This window comes from Aulonocara stuartgranti (assembly GCF_965226115.1).
Source record: "Aulonocara stuartgranti genome assembly, chromosome: 19".
Taxonomy (NCBI): domain Eukaryota; kingdom Metazoa; phylum Chordata; class Actinopteri; order Cichliformes; family Cichlidae; genus Aulonocara; species Aulonocara stuartgranti.
The window spans coordinates 13,613,247-13,633,399 of record NC_138955.1 but is presented as its reverse complement, the minus strand read 5'-3'; the positions used below and the strand labels follow the sequence as shown (position 1 = coordinate 13,633,399).

Sequence of the window (20,153 nt, the reverse complement as noted above, 5' to 3'; positions counted from 1 at the left end):
TGCCCTGCCCGTCGGGCTATTGTAGGAAGGAAAAATATATGTCAATGCTTTTGCATTCTTTCGGAAATGTAGCTGGGTAATTATGTCATTGGCATCGGTGAGCCACTGTAAATATGTGACATATTGAAATCGCGTTTGAATTTGCGCTTGTTTTTTGCTTTCACTTTGCAAATGTCCAAGTGCCTTCTTTTGGCGCACCGGCCGGTCACGACCGGCGGGGGAAAAGTCACTCGGGTCAGAACATGGGGTGCCACCATCATCCCACTTCTGACACCAATGTGGCGAGCTCAGACAACGAGGAGACGGATGTGTCGTTTGGTCTTGCTTCCCGTGAGCTAGCCAGGGAGCACAGCCGTTTATTGACATCTGCAGAAGAACACTGCCGCTAGCTAACTGCTCAGCGCGGCAACCGCACAGCAACAACAACAACACACAGAGCGCCCTCTGACCCCGGAAGGACACACCGTCGCAGCGAGAGGGCGTCACCCGTCACTATGGCAACATAAACAAAACATAACTGTACAAACAGAACCCCGAACAGCCCTGACCCGCTAAAATATGCTGCTGAGAATATAGCCCAGAAGAAGCGGATAGTATAGCTTTTATTTTGGAAAGAGACATTTCTCTGTAATAAACTCTCTTTTCCAAAGATGAGTGATTCCTCAATCAGATATATTTATTTTTTTAATTACTTTTGTTTCAGCAACATTAAATTTAAAAACTGTATTTTTGAGTTAAAATATATATTTATAATTTTAATAAATGACAAATTAAAATGGCATGAACATTTTTTTTGTATCGAAAAAATATCGAACCGTGACACCAAAGTATCGAACCGAACCGAACCGTGAATTTTGTGTATCGTTGCACCCCTAGTAAATATAGTTTAATTTGGTGCCATTACTAATTTTATTTTTCACATCTCAGCTGAGAATCTATTTTCACTCTGAGAGAATCTTAAATGGAACCTAAAAAATATGACCCTACAAGCCGATTGTAAACAGAAACTGAATATAACCTCCTCTGGAGCAGGTTAGGTGTGCGCCATAACTTACCATGATGATCCAGCCAACTTCATGGCATTAAATAACTTTATCCTCAGTACTTCCGTAACCATTAATCTTACTGTGTAGTATGTAGGAAAAACATTCCCTTGGCTTTGGAAGTAATGATATGTAAAATTAAGACTCTACGGAGGAAGCTAAGCAAGCTGAACATCCTAAAATCTGCAGCTATTTTCATGTATTTCTAGAAAAAGATGGTCATCGTATGACTTTGTGTTTATTTGGCTGACCTACGTTTTGAAATACTCACAGCATCCTCTAATCTGAAGCTGTGATATCTGAAGCAGTAGTACGCTTGCTTTGTTTAAATCTCATTTTGGCTTTTCAGCATCAGTGCCAGTGTGCGTGACCGCAGGCCTAACGGGTCACTGGGTCTTTACCCATCATGCCTCATTTTCTGGGAGTTGCTTGGCTGCGTAGCAGAGATGCTCCTCTACATCCTCAGTCTCCCAGTGCTCACCTTCTTGCCAAAAAAGCCGAGACAGGACCTTGATGAATGTCTGGTTCATAACAGTGATGTGACTGGGGGAAAGGGGGGTGGTAATGATTTAATCATCGTATAATGGATGGAGGACATCATTCAGGCTCGGATTAGTGCAGGTGTTTGCCACCCCAAGAATACTCAGGCTGATGAATCTCATTGTCAGCGCTGAAAGTGATGGTGTGGTTTAATCTCCACTGTGAACTGAAAACACAAGTTATTTTTGAAGTGTCAACGATTCCTCTCCGGCAGTAGATGCATAAGAATTAGCCCAAGTGTTCATCTGAGTTTGACTCATGTGCTTGGCTCATGATTTACATTGTCCTTTGGTCTGCTGTTTCCAAGGCTGCAACTAATGATTTTTCTCATTGCTGATTAGTCTTACGAATAATTTGTTGCTCAGCTGATTCATTGTTAGTTCAAAAATGTTAAAAAAAGAAATAGAAATGAATAGGCATTACAGTCCAAAAGCCTGCACAGACAGCTTCTTTATGCTTTGCTACTCTCAATTCTCAATATTTTACATATTTGCTTAATAATAAAAACAATAAGTAATTGATTACCACTGATTCATTTTGAACTGAAAAGTCATTTTTCTTTCATATGTATAAACGCTTAAAGCTTAAAACTACATTGTTAGTTCTTCTGATGCAATATCTGTGCTGATAGTCACAGATAACTCAAAAAACACCGAATGCATAATGTTTGTGGTCCATTTCAGAAGAAATGTGCTGCTAAATATATTCAGTTTACCTGCAGCGCCCATGTACAGTAGTGTCGGGCTGTGGGAGGCAAAGACAAGAAAAGATGGTGAGATTTTCTTGTGGTTTCAGTTTGTGGACTAAGGGCAATGTAAGTTTGTGTAATAAGGGTAAATTAACACCTGCTGTCTTCACTTTTATATAATGGTTAAAGTTACTAAGCAACAACAGACTGGCACTAGCAAAAATAAATGCAGATGCTGTGGTCATTTCCTGTATACAGGAGACTAATGATACAAAAAGACAACACTTGGTGACCGGTGTAGCGTGCATAGGTTATTGTTACTGCACATGACCTTTTGTTGTCTGCTCCTAAAAGTGGCTGAACCACTGGTATACAGGATGATACCATATCACTGATATTTATTATATTGTTATCCATTCAATAGCACTCATTCACTAACAGTGTATATGCACACATCTGCACGCAAATTGTGTATAAGAACGTTTCACATACAAATCATTACTTTAGGAAAACAATCAGTATACTAATACTGTTAATATTATTGTCATCAGCCATGTTTTCTCTTTTTTTTTATAATCACATCATTCATACCAGAAAATGACCATTGCACTGCGGGCTTTGATTTTCTAAATTTCATACTGTTTCTGAAATATTTTACTTTTTCTGGAGATGAAGTCCCATCAACTTTGAGGGAAGAGCCAGTCCTCTCTCTTACCTCTCACTTGTATGTTGAAGGTCGTGAGTTCAGGTACAGCTTGGACGTTTTTCACAATGACAATCAAATCAAATTTTTGTCTCCTTATAATCTTGGACAGAAAACTGTAAACATTTATTGTAAAATATTCCATACTTTAGAGGTATGGCTTTACTACAAAAGGATAAATATCCCGGAACAGTGACGGCGTCTACACTTATATTACAAAAATTTGGACGACCATTTAGAGCAATTCTATTATTAAAATTTATTAGATGATCTGAAACATGTAAGTGTGACAAATATGCAAACAAAAAAAAGGAAAAAAAGGGAGCACAACAACTACGTGGGTCTCTCAGTGAATTCTCATAGGCCTTAAAGTGGCTTTGAATGAAAACGAATGGAAAATGGAACTGTGCTCTTTGGGTGAGAGTCCGTTCTTTGAACGCAGCAATAATTGGAGAGCCTGACAAAAGCAACGGGACAACAAGGGAGAGCTAGTGGGACTCTCCATTCTCTTGATTTGGTTTGGAGACAGGCTTGTGACTGACTGAGAAACCCAGGCAGAGAGAAAGAGAAAGCAAATCTGTGATGTGAAAGCTGCACGCTGAGACATGGAAATAGGAAAAATAAGACCTGCCGGTGGGGTACAAGTTTCCCCCTCAGCTTGAAGTTTCCATGCTAAATCAGGTATTTTTAGACCGTCTAATCTAAGCATCTATTTTCTTTATTTTTGTCAGACTGTCATAATGTCAGCCAAGCAATGTCAGCTTAAGCATAACAGGCTGTCTGCATTGTTCACATGCTGTGAAACACTCTGAATGAATATCTTAGTAATACTAACAGAACAACACAGAAAGAGATCAGTTGCTGTATCCTACACGTACCAATGTGGCCCGTGAGTACGTGTCTTTGCCTGATAGCGTGACCACGTTTTACGGGCTGTAGAAGGCACTTTGGGATGAGCAATAAAACGTGTAGATGGCTGCCCATGTGTCAAGGCCTTTGGGATGCCCTCCAGGTTTTTATTTGTGGCAAGAGATGAAGGGGATTTTTGCAAGATGAGCTAGATGGTTAGTTAGCTGGTGCAACCTTGTAAGAAGTTGATACGTGTGTGAATGGCTCCAAATGTGTTTGTGTCAATACGCTATTTGTATATGTCTATCTGCCAAAGAGACCCAGCACATTCCTCTAATGTCCATGAATTTCAGGGGCCTCGTTGGAGGCTATAGGATTACAATCCATCTAAAGTTACCCTGAGACCAAATGTGGATTAGTTTTCTGTCTGAATTTATACCAAGCCTTGATCATATCACCCAAGGATACATTATACATGTGGTATGCAATGAGGAGATTAGCAGTGAGAGAGCAGTGAGGAATGATGCTTTTAAAAAAAAAGCTTAAACTGTAAGTAAGACTGTGACACAAGGACCCAAAGATTCTGCAGGTTGTTTTAGCAAACTCATTTTTATTTTGCTGTCACAGGTATCCACCTGTGCAGCTGTACGCTTTCCAGCGTGCTCCAGTCCACTGCTCTCCTCTCCAAACCTCACACACCTCTTCCGGGCCTTGGCAGCTACTGAAATAGGGAAAGCGTGGTTAACGTGATGTACCTCAGCTGTGCCGGCCCATCCTCTCTGGCACTGTCCCCCAAACCCACCGCTCCACCCCTCCCCTGTAGCTGAGCCACAAACCACACTCCGCCACAAAGACTATATCACACTAGCTTGTTTCTGTGAGTTGTACATAAGTACACATGCTTGTAGGAAGCTTTCAGATGATGTAATGTCCCTTCTGGGAGTCGTGACAGAGGTCCTGAGGTCATGGGCAACAATGACTGTGAATGTCACACTGGGTTTCTCAAGTGAAGACATGAAAGTCGTGGCTGTCTGGAGTGAAAATTGTGTTTGACATGGCTAATTTCTGCACTGATTTAGCTGGGAGCTGATCACTTTGCTTCTGACACATCTTATCAGCTTTGATTTGATCATCGTAGCATGTTAGCAAATTTTTCTAACTAACTGGTTAACTAAAAAAAGTTTATATAGAAATATCCTCATTCCTGTGCCAAACACAGGAACCCCAAAAGTTTAAAGAAATTGTTTTTGGAGTGGGAATAGCTCTGAAATGTGGCTCTTAGAGTTTGTAGGCTGCTCTATAATCTGCTTTTCAGTCATTAAAGCTACTTTCTCTGCAGCCGAGCTTAGCGCTCAGTGTGTCGCATACCTCCTCAAAACTAAGAAGCAAGACTTTTCTTTGAATGGACTGAATGTGCAGGTCAAAATAAGAGAAGTAGATGTGTAAAACCAGGACCAGTGCAAGATGACTACACGTAATTTGCGAGCACTTAAAGATCCAATATGTTAGACATTTAGTTCAAAAATAGTTTATAACCTTCAAAATTACCTAAAATTATTAAGAGTACTGGGTTGTGCAAACGTCTTGAAAGTCTAAATCTTTTTAAAGAGGTATCTGGCAATACTTCTGCAGGCCTTTGATAGGTCTGTCAACACTTTTCTTTGGATATTGGCTGCTTTTTCACTCATTTTCTGTGCAATCCTTCTCAACATTTTCATAATGATCAAATACAAGTAAAAAGAAAGTTTTTCAGATATAATTCAGGTTGTTTTGATGAATAACGGCAGTCATTTCAAATGCTGACTTTCATATGTATGTACTGTGTTGCAGAAATCTCTGCTGAATTTAGCACGCTAACCAGCCTGCACTCGCTTGTATCCTCATGTAATGCAACTTTGTATCTCACAGTGAGAAACTGAATCTGTGTTACATTCAGTCTACCCTCAGGGCACACTGGTGATGGTAGAAACTAACAGTCGTTGCTCAATGATCCACAGAAATTTAAGCCAGGATATTAAAAAACAGCAACTCTGCCTTAAAGAGCTTAAAAAGTTAATTATTTTACATGCTGAACATTTAAAGGATGATTATCTAAGATATCAAAGATAGAGTTTTGTAGGATGGGGGGTATTCTCTTAATATTTTTTATTGCAAATGACATGTTTATGGACAAGCATGATGTTCTTGATGGACCAATTCTGATGTACTGGTGATTATAATCTATGGGAGATTGGCTCAAAATAAACTGTGACGCCTGTGCTCATTGTGATAAAGAACATGTTTGGCATTTATTGTTTGAGTTCTATGGTACAGAGGAGTAACCGACTATATTTAAGTTCTTGTATTCACACACAGCACCAAATTCATGTGAAGCCCTGAGCAGCCTGGACCTGTTGCAGGGTAATTAAGGGAGGGTTCAGACGTTTCGATAGCTACTTTTGGCTTTTCCCTTATTCACAAGGAGTAGCTTTGCATGCTTGATTTGGCAGATCTTTCAGGGCGCATGCCCTTCCTGATGCAAGTCCAAAGGGATCTGTGTCTGCTTTCGAGTTCAAGCAGGGATCTTCTGTTGTTAGCCAAATGTGTAAACCACTACATTGTAGATATCAGTAATGAATTAAAAAAAAATATCAGTGGATTGAAATATTGGGATGTGATTTCCCTGCCAAATAGATTCTACCTGGCAGGTGTTAAAGTGGAAACATGGAGCTGACAGCACAAAAGTATTTTACAGGTTTCACGTTTGTTACATTTAGATGTTCTTTTGAGCACAGCCAATTCTCTCATGGTACTCCGTGATGGCAGCAGCCCAGCCGTTGTTGCTAGGGAATCTGTGTTGAAACTGCAAAATCTCTACAAAGTGCATGTGTGTGTGTGACTGTGTGTGTGTTAGTGATGTGCGATACCAGTGATTTCCTTTTCGATCCGATACCAAGTAAAATTCAGGGTGGTATTGGCGATACCGATCCGATACCGATACTTTTTAACATTAAGTTTTTCTACATTGTATTTCAAATTTTAGCTTCAAATTGATTACAGAACATCAGACTACTTTTTTTTTTTTACTGTTTAATAATGCAGAATTATTATATACATATAAAAAAACCTGAAGTTGTGTGCTATTTGAACACATAATTTAACATGTCATTTAACGTTTATCTTGTCTGGACATGTCAATAAAGACATTCAACATAATTTAACATGTCATTTAACGTTTATCTTGTCTGGACATGTCAACAAAAATATTCAACACAATTTAACATGTCATTTAACGTTTATCTTGTCTGGACATGTCAATAAAGACATTCAACATAATTTAACATGTCATTTAACGTTTATCTTGTCTGGACATGTCAACAAAAATATTCAACACAATTTAACATGTCATTTAACGTTTATCTTGTCTGGACATGTCAATAAAGACATTCAACATAATTTAACATGTCATTTAACGTTTATCTTGTCTGGACATGTCAACAAAAATATTCAACACAATTTAACATGTCATTTAACGTTTATCTTGTCTGGACATGTCAACAAAAACATTCAACATAATTTAACATGTCATTTAACGTTTAACTTGTCTGGACATGTCATCAAAAACATTTGACAGTAACACTTTCCCTTATTCACAGGTTTTTGTTTAGGAACAACAGCATATTTACAGTTTTCCCTCTAAGTCTGCTCCGTTTTTTGCTCACAACCTCTCCTGCTTTTGAAAAGATTCTCTCTGCAGGTACAGAAGAAGCAACAATTCCTAGGTATCTCACTACAAGTCTGCTTAGGGATGGGAAGGTTTGTTCATGTTCTTGCCACCAAACCAATGGATTCTTATCTCGGGGAATCAGTTTTTCCTCTGAGTACCGGCGTATTTCAATGAGTACATCACTGGAAGCTGACCGGTGATGTTGGCTTGACACAACCTGCATGTCAAAATCTGTCCATATCCCTCCTTTTGTTGCAGCTGGACCTGCGGGTGGAGGACTCGGGATAGACCCTGAAGTAGAAGGCCCTGAGGCAGAGCTAACAATAGGCGTTGAGCTTACAGTTAGAGTGGGAGCAGACTGTCCTGTCTGATAGACTTCTTGCATTTGTGGAGACGTTTCTTTAATACTTCAACATTGTCTTTGTCACGAAAACCAAGGTGTTTAAACCTAACATCCAGAAATGTACTTGCAGCTAGACAGTGAATGCTCTCAATACCACTGAATCTGCGCTGGCATTGCTGTGCCAGCTGTGTGGCAAGGGAGCTGCCCTGATGTTCACAGGCTGCTACAGCCCTGTGAATGAGTGACACAAGTGGAATCACTTTGGAGACTGAAACATGTTTTTCAGATGAAACTTCCTGTGTTACTTCTTCAAACGGCCATAGTACAACAACTGTTTCCTTGATCAGGGATAATTCTCCCGCATTTAAGCATAGTTGATTCTTCCCTAAAAGGCAGAGGGCTGTGGTCACGGCTTCATTTTGCTCACAGAGCCGCTCCAACATGTAAAAGACAGAGTTCCAGCGGGTATCTACTGACTGAATTAGCTTGTGCTCTGCCACTTTCAACTGTTGCTGAATATCCTTAAGCTTCTCAGTAGCCTTTGTGCTGTGGTGAAAAAAGGACACAATCGCACGGCATTTTTCCAGCACCTGCACCACTTCTGGGACAGCTTTTACACTGTCCTTTACAACTAAATTCAGTGTGTGCGCAAAACATGGAAAATGCCTCCATCCAGCTTTGTGCACTGCAGCAACCATATTTGCACCATTGTCTGTGACAACTGCAACCACCTTCTCAGTTATGCCCCATTCTTCTGTGATTTGCTTAAGTGCTGAGCTGATATTATCTGCTGTATGCTGCCCATGGAAAGAGTGGGTTTCCAGGACAAATTCTCTCATTTGCCAGTTTTCAATGAGATGGCATGTTACAGTCAAATATGCCTCTGTGGACACTGAGGTCCACATATCAGTGGTGAGAACAACACTGGAAGCATTTTGCAAAGATGCTCTTACTTTGTCTTTACATTCATCAAACAAATTTACAAGATGAGTCTCAGTCAGTGATTTTCTTCCTGGGAGTTTATATTTTGAGTCAAGAGCGCTCACAAATCCCTGGAAACCCTGGTCCTCCACTATGGACAGAGGCTGGAGGTCCTTCACAATCATCTCTACAAGGCATCTTGTGAGTGTTGCTGCTCTTGGGGAATCATCTACAAAGAAAAGAAAATACAAAGGGCAAAACAAAAGATGGGGTATACTGCACTGAATGTTTAATCTTTTTAGAGTCATGTATGCAGTCTGTTAAAATAGCCTAAGGGGAAAGGAATTGATAGTTTACATATACTTGCTGTTTTACATAGAATGCTGTGTGAATGAAATTGTCAGTATAATACATAATTAAAGGAATAAATAAGTTTGTCAATACCTGCATTTTAAAATATTCAAATAACTCAGCCAAAAAAATTAAACTGAGTGAAAATAATAATAAAGCTAATAGATAATAATAGTATCTATAAAACGTTTCTCTTATCTATGAAATAATCTTCAACTGAATTTTTATGTTTTAAAGATTACAATGCCTGTTTTACTGCAAGTACTCTGTATATTTTAATGCGACCTAGCCTGTGTACCCAGCATTTTCCTCCTCTGTACCTGGATAGTGCCTGCCTGCAGCACTAAAGGACTCCGCGAGAGACGTCTGTCTCGCCCTAGCAGCACCTGTCCCTCTCCTCTCCTCCTCTTCGGTTCGCCTCAACATGACCTGATCATATTCTGTGTTATGATTAATTCTGAGGTGTTTTACGAGGTTAGTGGTGTTGCCACAACACCTCACTGTCTTGCCACATACATCACAAACCGCGTCTTGGCTGTTTGTGGAGGTAAAATATGTCCACACATGACTTCGCTTGCGTTCGGCCATTGTTTTGAGTGCGCAAGTGCGCACGCCAAGGGGCTGCGAGACATTTATACAGCCGTATTTCGCACATGACTAAGAAAGGCGGAAGAGGAAGTAGTTCCTTCAAATGTAGATAATCCGAATGTTATAGTTTCTATCCACTGTGTTCCTGTTGATGATAAACTAGATATTTATCCTAAATTACTAAAATATCGATATTTTAATGGGAGAATCGATTCTAGAACATAAATGACTGGTATCGGAGGAATCGATATTTCAGGATCGATCCGCACATCACTAGTGTGTGTGTAGATTGTACCTGTGTCATCATTATTTTGGGGAATGCACCGCTAGTGCTTTACTGACTGGAGTGTTGCTATTCGTGTGAATGCACGTGCTCTCAATGTGAGGGGGAAAAAAATCTCTCGAGCCCCAGATAGTGTTTGGGTCGCTGCTCTTTTGCCACAGTTATAAGTGTCAGCTGGATGGATCACATGTTTCCAGTAACTGTACCCTTCCCACTCTATCTCTGGACACCCTCGTTTTCCCCGGGCGTCCTCCTGATGGAAGCTGATGTGATGTGGTCCTCGGCTGCAGGAGTGGAGCTGCTAAAACAGATGAAAGCGGCTCTAAGAGGCCCTTGTCTCACCCCTGCCAGGCGCTGATAGAGATGGATGGAGGGGAGCGCATCACAAGCAGCACATGAGGAGATTACTGATGAAGGTGTGAAGGGGATGAGTGGCAGACTCATCCTTGACTCTCCAGAGGCACAGCAGCCCCAGCCCTCTGGCTCCTGGCCCCAAGTCAGTGAGGGCTCTCTGGAGTGCTGATGATGGGATTTATGAATACGCTGGGGTTGGCTGGAGGGGTCAAGTAAACACACAGAGGAAAATAAGACAAATGAAACACTAGCGAGGACTTGAGAGGAGGAAATTAGACAAAGAGAGGAGAGAAAGAGAGGAGAGGCGCAGAAGCGAAAGGAAAGGGAGAAGGCCAAGGAGGATGATGTGATGCATGCTGGTTGTGGGAGCGCCTCTGCTCTGCTCTGCTCTGTCCCTCCAGGAAGTCATAGCACTTCTCCTCTCCATTTGAAGGAGGCTACGTCGCCATGGCAACGAGCGAGAATCTGCACCCGTTTCCCGGCTCACCGGGCTGGGCTGTACGTGCGCATGCATGAATGTGTGGTGCGCAAACACATCGGCTCATCGCCGCTGCATGTGTGCCTCCGTCTGAAGTGTAACTGTCGTTCGGTTGGTGTGTGTGTGTGTGTGTGTTTTTCTGTGAGCATCAAGTGCAGGCATGTGTGCACAAGAGGGAGATACACACTGGTACGCGCACACACAGAGCCTCACATTCACAGTTTGTACTGCAGGCTTTATTTTTAGCACGTGGTGCTTATATAATCAGGGTGACACTAGGGGGAAATAAAAGGAAGGGGAAAACATCTCCTGTATTTCCTTTAGCCCCTATCTGCCAAATTTGCTCTGCTTTTCCTCCTACGTGTTCCCTCTCTTGCTTTTTTTTTTTTTTTTTTTTTTCTTTCCTGGTATTTTCTTGTTTCTCCACTCCTCTTTCCATCTCTCCGGCCTCAGTCTCTAGTCCCCCCATGCTCCCTGCCTCATTATATATTTGACTCAACATCTTCTCCTTTTTTTTTTTCCTCTCCTCGTGCATTTCTGTCTTTCCCACAACTGTCATCTGTATCTGTTCGCCTCTCCTCTCTTTTCTTTCTTTATCCTCGCCACACAGACATCTCTACCTTTGCTATGGCACTCTATAGTCTTGTTAACGGGGGGTGCAAAAGAGCAATGTAGCAGGAGAAAGAATTAGAGAAAAAATGGTAAGGCAAAAGAGATAGAGACACGATGAGAACACAGAGAGAAATGGGTGAGTAAACAGATTGTAACACTACAGAATTAGAAGGTGGTGCAGAGTGCACAAAGACTTCTCAAAGACCAGAGATCCTCTCTGACAGTCTTGCTTGCTGCTTTTAAAGACTCATATCCCAAGTGGGCTGTGATCCACACTCTTGTTTAGCCCTTTTTCCCCCTCCTCCCCGTCTGCGTGAGCTCATTCCTTAAGGTAATTTGAAAATAGATGACATTTCAGGATTAGTTAGTGGGATCAGAGGCAGAGTGGGCTCATGAAGGCCAGCAGCCAAGCTGGTGGGAATAACCCATTCTGCCTTACTCCCGTAATATTCAGCAAATCACAGCTTTACCCGTATATGACCTCTCTGTGGATTTACATGTTTGCTGGTCTTTGCTGTACGGCGAGGTGTATTTGATGCGAACGAGTGGATCAATGCCACATCCGAGGAGTCATCAAAAAGTAACAGTAGCTACTGCATGTATGCACAGCATCCCACTTCTGTACAGCTGTGGAAAAATGCTTACACTATCATCTCTAATTACTTTTGCTTGACACTTGGTCGTGTCAGCATCTCAAGCAGTAACTGTACTGTAGTTAGGGAGGCACTGTAAGCAGCTATGATTGGGGGCATAAACTGAGGATTGCACCGCTTCTTGGTCGAGGTCTGATTTGTCTCTGATTTCAGGAGTTACTGACCTTTTCCTTTTCACTCCACCTTTTCCTAACCCTCACCCTAACCAAGGAGTTTTAATGGACTACTGTACACACAACCATATGGTTTATCTGCTGGACCTCAGCCGGAAACACTTTTGGATCCAACACAGACAGTCAGGCATTTCACCCCCAACCAGAGTTAGAAGAGGCATTAAAATCGATCTAAAATCAATGTTAGTCACTTGTAAATATTTTAACTCAACCAGGTCAGTTAAGCTCGATGTGACAAGACAAGATTTAAATCTAGTCACCGGTCAAAAGTCATTTGTGTTTATTATGTTAGCTAAACCACCCACTTAATTCTTAATATACACTGTTTCACTTTACTTTAAGTGGAAACTATCGAACTTGTAGTAATTTACGGGTATAGATATGCTTGTATGTATTCTGCAGTAACATGCATTGTTATACTTTGTAACAGAGTTACTTTTATTCACATCCATTGTAACATAATAGTTTTGATTTTTAAAGTAGATACTTTATTAAATATACTCTGTGATTAAATATTTAATTAAATGATGCAGTTTTGTTTACATTTTGTAAAAAGAGATAAAAACTCACAGAATTCCTTCATCTTATAATATGCAAAACCTGTGTCTGTTTCGTCGGCCTCAAGCTTCTGCTAGACCATCAGGAATTGGGCAGCCACATGTGTACATGTACTTCAGAGATTATGATGTTACCATGTTGCCTCACTCCCGCCTTACAACAGGCTAAAATGGCTTGTTTTTAGCATTTATCCATCTACAGCACCTCAAGAAACCATCTTATCATTTTAATTTCACAACAATATCATTTCATTTGTATCTACAAAAACCGAGTTATTCGTGATATATTATGACGCCATTATGCTGCCTGGCAACCACTTAACAAGGGGCTATAATGATCTGTTTTTAGCCCTTTATGCACCTACAGAACCTTATGAAAGCATGCTTTCATTTTAATTGCATTACAATAACATCATTTGTATCCACACTGAATTATACATGCCTAGTAACCACCTAGCAACCAGCTAAAATGACCCACTTTTATCACATATATTGCATTTACCGCAATTTTATTTGCCCACAGCACAAAGAGCCAGTCATTACTGTAGTGTTGGCTTATACTGGGCTATATAATAGAAAAGAGTAATAGAGAACAATTACCTGCATCTTAACATTTGAACATGTTCAGTAAAAAAATTGCCACAAACTAGAAAAAAATAATAATATACATTCAACGCAGTATAACTGTTGTTTTGTCCCAAATGACATGTCATAATATCATATTTAACTTAGTGCATTTGTAGTTCTTCTGTGGAAATAACACTTCCTCTTTTAAATGTATGCTAGTATAATTTAGTACTACATTTATATAATTTAGATATAATTTTCTGGAGTTTGATGGGGGGATAACTGCTTCCCCTTAACTTTTTTTTTTTTTTACTCATAATGTAAAACAACAACATAAGATGCAACTCACCAAATGCAAGTTCACAGTCCTGGTGACGTAGGGTCGTAAATTGGTTCTTCAAAGAAGGTCATTGTCATGGTCCTGGGTCGTGTGACCCAGTGTGTTATGCTTAACCTATTTTGATGTTTATTGTTTGCTTAGGTTCTTTAAGGTAGTCCAGTCCTTTTTGTAATTATGTTACCCTTGCATTACGTCTCCCTTGCCCTTCGTGTGTTTATGTCTGTGTGTCTTGTACTGTCAAGTTCATGCTGTCAGTTATGTCACCTCCCCCTGTACTACGTCTCCCCGGTTCATGTCTCATGTTTCCTGTTTTACTTTGAAGGCCTGCATTCACTGTCTGTGTATTCAGCTCACTCCTCCTGTCCTGTCGTTAAGTTCATGTGTGTCAGCTGCGTTCCCATGTGTGGCCACTTCCCCTGATCATCCCTCATGTGTATTTAGTCTCTGTGTTTCTTACAGTCTGTGTCGCGTCGTCTGTGTTCCCACCCTCCGTGTTTCCATGCCTGGTCTGTTGTCTTCCAAGCCATAGCCTCACCATAGTTTGTTTCCAGTTTAGGTTTTTGTTTAGCCACGCCATCCCTGCTGTATTTGCACACCTTGTTTTCAGCCATATTAAAGGCTCGCCTTCTGTTAAAGCTCACTCCCGTCTGTTCACTTGTGTACGCACCTGGGTCTCCACTCGGTCCGTCACAGCAGACCGTGACAGTCATTGACAACATGTGAAATTCTTTGAATGATTCAACTTTTCCTGTTTTTCCTGTCGTGAGTAAATTCAGCTAGTAGTGACTATGTTTTTGCCAAATGTGTGCACTGCTTGCTAGGAAACCTGCCCCTTTCCACATTGTTATCTTGACCTTATCCCGTGTAAAAACCTTGGATGCTCACCCCGAGCTCTCAAATCTGATAATATGAAAAAACCTTCTCGGGTCAATCAGGAAATTACATCTGGCGCCCGTCCAGGCATTATGATGGCAGACGTGGACAAAGCAGTGTAATATTATTGTTGATCTTGGATTACAGAGCGAGGCAGCAAAGCGATGACCTATCACACTGTTGTTGATACAGCTTTTTGGTAACGACAGTCCCGCGCTGGCTTCTGTTGCACTCACAGTCATTTCATCCTGCTCAGTCATTGTACGAAGCTGGGTCTGATGTTCACTGCTGCAGCTGAGTCGAGAGAAACAGCCGTGAGCATCACGGAGGGACTGCTCTGCTGCTCTACAGTGATGTTTGGTCACAGTCTGCTGCAGATGGGGGTTGCGTTTGTATGTATGAAAAGGATTTTGAGGCAATATGCATGAGCTAGCCAGGTTTACGTTTCGAAAACCCCATATGTGAAATGCAGGAGCGTTTACGTCTGTGTGTGCAGGTGTTGTGCAGCTCAGACGTGGCTTTTTGGGGGGACTGACAGGCAGCCGCAGAGAGGGTTTTCCACTGGCTGTAGTTTTCTGCCTGACAGCTCAGTGACACATCATTACATCTTGCTCAAGGCAGTGCGAGCAACAGTGACCTTTTATGCTGCTTTTGAGTTCCCTGCACCTATGTTCTTCTCTATATGTGGATGCATGTTTAGGATTGTATGCCTGTCGTGTTTGTACTGTCTACTCTTTCATTAACTTTCTGGGTTCACACCTCCTCTGGAATCCATTCGTTGGGTTTTCCAGCGAGCAGTTTGATTCACTGTGAATTTTCTGGTGACTGAATCTGACCTTTTATACATTTATATTCACTTCACACTACTATACAAACACAGCTGCATGGATACATAGCTGTACATATAAGGATATATTTTGATAGCCTCTGCAACCTTTGTGGGATACACAGTTAAAAAGTATGGAAAGATGGTCAATCTCCTTACAAAGCACTGCATCTTTCACTCACACAACAGAAATAGAAAATGCTAAAGAAAATTCTTTGTACAGGTATACATCGATATACAGTGGGGCAAAAAAGTATTTAGTCAGCCACCGATTGTGCAAGTTCCCCCACCTAAAATGATGACAGAGGTCAGTAATTTGCACCAGAGGTACACTTCAACTGTGAGAGACAGAATGTGAAAAAAAAATCCATGAATCCACATGGTAGGATTTGTAAAGAATTTATTCGTAAATCAGGGTGGAAAATAAGTATTTGGTCAACAACAAAAATACAACTCAGTACTTTGTAACATAACCTTTGTTGGCAATAACAGAGGTCAAACGTTTACTATAGGTCTTTACCAGGTTTGCACACACAGTAGCTGGTATTTTGGCCCATTCCTCCATGCAGATCTTCTCGAGAGCAGTGATGTTTTGGGGCTGTCGCCGAGCAACACGGACTTTCAACTCCCGCCACAGATTTTCTATGGGGTTGAGGTCTGGAGACTGGCTAGGCCACTCCAGGACTTTCAAATGCTTCTTACGGAGCCACTCCTTTGTTGCCCGGGCGGTGTGTTTTGGATCATTGTCATGTTGGAAGACCCAGCCTCGTTTCATCTTCAAAGTTCTCACTGATGGAAGGAGGTTTTGGCTCAAAATCTCACGATACATGGCCCCATTCATTCTGTCCTTAACACGGATCAGTCGTCCTGTCCCCTTGGCAGAAAAACAGCCCCATAGCATAATGTTTCCACCCCCATGCTTCACAGTAGGTATGGTGTTCTTGGGATGCAACTCAGTATTCTTCTTCCTCCAAACACGACGAGTTGAGTTTATACCAAAAAGTTCTACTTTGGTTTCATCTGACCACATGACATTCTCCCAATCCTCTGCTGTATCATCCATGTGCTCTCTGGCAAACTTCAGACGGGCCTGGACATGCACTGGCTTCAGCAGCGGAACACGTCTGGCACTGCGGGATTTGATTCCCTGCCGTTGTAGTGTGTTACTGATGGTGACCTTTGTTACTTTGGTCCCAGCTCTCTGCAGGTCATTCACCAGGTCCCCCCGTGTGGTTCTGGGATCTTTGCTCACCGTTCTCATGATCATTTTGACCCCACGGGATGAGATCTTGCGTGGAGCCCCAGATGGAGGGAGATTATCAGTGGTCTTGTATGTCTTCCATTTCCTGATGATTGCTCCCACAGTTGATTTTTTCACACCAAGCTGCTTGCCTATTGTAGATTCACTCTTCCCAGTCTGGTGCAGGTCTACAATACTTTTCCTGGTGTCCTTCGAAAGCTCTTTGGTCTTGGCCATGGCGGCGTTTGGAGTCTGACTGTTTGAGGCTGTGGACAGGTGTCTTTTATACAGATGATGAGTTCAAACAGGTGCCATTCATACAGGTAACGAGTGGGGGACAGAAAAGCATCTTACAGAAGACGTTACAGGTCTGTGAGAGCCAGAGATTTTCCTTGTTTGAGGTGACCAAATACTTATTTTCCACCCTGATTTACGAATAAATTCTTTACAAATCCTACCAGTTGAATTCATGGAATTTTTTTTCACATTCTGTCTCTCACAGTTGAAGTGTACCTCTGGTGCAAATTACTGACCTCTGTCATCATTTTAAATGGGGGAACTTGCACAATCGGTGGCTGACTAAATACTTTTTTGCCCCACTGTACCTTAGTTATTATTGAGATTTAGGGATTTAGAAGTGCTGGTAGGAGGATTTAGTTCCCTTAAGACAGAGCTTTATTTGCTGTTTTTCTCCTTTTCAATGCTTTGCGCTCATCTGTGTTATGAAGCGGCTGGTTGTACTGTCAGGACCATGCAGAGTGATGTTGATTTAAAATACCGCAAACCAAAGTCGATGACAGGTGTGGAAGATGCTGTTTACCACATCTCTTTCCTGTCATGCCAAGGCTTTTAGTATCTTTTCTAAAAAAATTTCATCCCTCCATTCAAGCGAGACTGACCTAATATTCTGGACATGATTAGTCTGGGATGCCATTCTTTGTCAAAATTCAAAGCGCATGTTTGCGTTTTTTTTTTTTTCCCCCTCCCCTTATCTGGCTGCGAGGCAAGGCAATATCGAGCCGGGAAAGTGTTGACTCAGGGGGAAGGAAAGTGTCAGATTAATAACGAAGAGGGGCCACGAGAGGCAACGGAGGAAGCCATAGAAATTAGACGGGGTGTCTTCATAGTTCACCCGAGTGAGGGGTGTGCCATGAATTTGTAGTGTTGCAGGTTTAAATCAGGCTCATGTAGGTTTGTCATCCTGCATCGCTCACGTTCCTTTTGTCTTTTTTTTTTTTTTTTTTTTACCCCAGACTGTGTGATCTCTAATGAGAGCAAAAAGGCAGACAACATTTTAATTTTTAATGACAAAGATGAGCCATGACAGGCGGTGGAGGAAGCGTGGAAATTAAATGGGGGGAGGAGTCCCTGGATAAGGCAGGAGGTAAAGAAGAGAAGTTTGATGTATGAAGAGCATGAGGAGGGAACATTAAAGCTGATATAACGCTACGGATTATTTAGATGATTAGATTTATCTGCTACATTCTGTGATTAAGTACATTTAAGCCTGTGCACTAAAATTTTGAGGTATTTGTAGTAGTTTACTTAATCATTTCCATTTTATAGTACTTAAACTCTACATTTAAAAGAGAAATACTTTTGCTCAACCTTAGTTGAGTCTAACCATGAATATGTAAAACATTTATGCCTTAACAGTAACATAATATTAAAGGCTGATAAAGCATTGTATAAAAACTCATTTTATTCTTTAATATAACACTAAAAGACTTCTGATTGTCTGCTCTTATTTTAAAACTTTGCATTTTGCTGCTAATAAGTGCAGACAGAGGGAAGTGGCATGCAACAAAAGTCAACAACCTGTTATAAACCTCCAATTAGCACTTTTTAATATAATGTAATCTAAATAAAATGTGTCAGAATATGTGCATTTTTATCAGACTGTCCAAAATCTGAAGTCCAGTGTTGGAAGCAGAACAAAGGACCAAATAAGAGAAAGGAGGAAGTGAATAAGAGAAGAGTCATGAGGTAAGAAGTGATGGGAGGATAGCAGAGAGAGAAAGAGGAGAATGAGAATGAGGAAGGAGGATGGTGTTATTGGATAGTAAGACAGATGAGAAATGAAAAGAGGAGAGGGAGAGATGGTACTGTAGGGAGGACAGACTGGGTAGATGTGTATGTGTGGCGGTGGAGCTTGGGGAGTTGCTCAGGGTGTATGTGACACATACCATCAGACAGGATCAGGCAAAAGCAAATTAAGTACATGGCATCTCTCCCTGCATCCTGCATTATGCTAATGAGCCTTCTAATGCTGCTACTCTTCCTCTCTGAGCTCACCAAATGTATCTTAAGTATGTGCACAAACATAAAACAAGGTCTAGGTGTGTGTGTGTGTGCATGTCTGTGTACCTGCATACATCCATGTGCAAAAGGTTTAGCAGATGTTCTTATATAATCATGCATGCACACCTTATGCATGGCTGCACAGACTTTGGTCAAAAGAAACAACTGTCCGCCCCCCTACCTCCTCCTCCTCAGCTTCTTTCTAACTTTGTTTTTTTAGGAATGGCCGCACTTCTGATGATCAGATATGTAGTCTATTACTCATGTTTGTTAATAGAAAAGTCACTAAGGGTGACATCATCCACCTCCTCATCCTCTCTTCCTCTCTCTCCCTCCTCTTCTTTACCATTTTGGTCACATGACGTTGTGTCACTCTCTGAGTCAGGATGTGTAGTCCAGAGCCAGATTTGTCACTGGTCAGAGACAGAAAAAAAAGATTATTGTTCTCAAAGTCCACTGGAAATTATTCAGCACACATCAAAAAGTGATCATTTCCCACTGTGGAACATGGTTAATGGCTGTGACTTGCTTCAGTTAGTGATGTTTTTTTTATATTCTGCTGAATGACCTTCTGTAATTTTCCTTAAAAGATTTTCTATATCTATAACTTTCCATTTACTTTTATTAGCTTGTTATTGTATTATCTTTTTATACAATAGTCATAAGTTTTCATTCATTATATCAGTGTGTGTCCACGTATTCAGAGAAGAGGAGCAAGCAAAACAACAAAGACAGAGGTTTAGTATTTCAGAGTGTATTATCCACATTTCCTGATGCCATGTTGGTTCAACATTTACTTACCTAGGTTGGTTGGGATGGTAGGATAGCATGACCACGTGCAGCCAGTCATTTCCCAGCGGTGAAAGCATCTCATTGTTGCGTGAAAAGAAGCAGCTGGTGCAAGTGATAGGCACGGATCTCCTCAACCTCCTCAGGCCAGAAAGAGTTAGCAGTGATTAGGAGGAAAGTGAGGTGAACTGGCCGTTTCACCTCACTAAAAATAAGGCTGCTCTCAAAGCTCTCTATTAGAATGGATGCACTTGCTTAGCCTCAAAATTAAGTAGTTTTGGTGAGAAATGTTAAGAGCAATATAAGATGTAGTGTTGGCACACAGTTTACATTTCGCATTCACAATGACCGTGCATCTGGCACTGAAAGAACCGT

At 41.3% G+C, this 20,153-nt stretch overlaps 1 protein-coding gene across 10 annotated transcripts in view; it reads left to right on the top strand.

Moving 5' to 3' along the window:
• slc8a3 (solute carrier family 8 member 3) overlaps positions 1-20,153 on the top strand; it is a 140,136-nt gene that overhangs the window by 42,341 nt on the left and 77,642 nt on the right. The window contains exon 1 of one of the 10 annotated variants that reach the window (XM_082515917.1): positions 8,207-8,994. The exons of the other annotated variants lie outside the window; for them this stretch is intronic. Coding sequence (XP_082372043.1) covers positions 8,816-8,994 — 179 coding nt within the window. The 5' untranslated portion in view covers positions 8,207-8,815. Of the gene's footprint in view, positions 1-8,206; positions 8,995-20,153 lie in introns of those variants that run through there. 10 annotated transcript variants of the gene reach the window in all.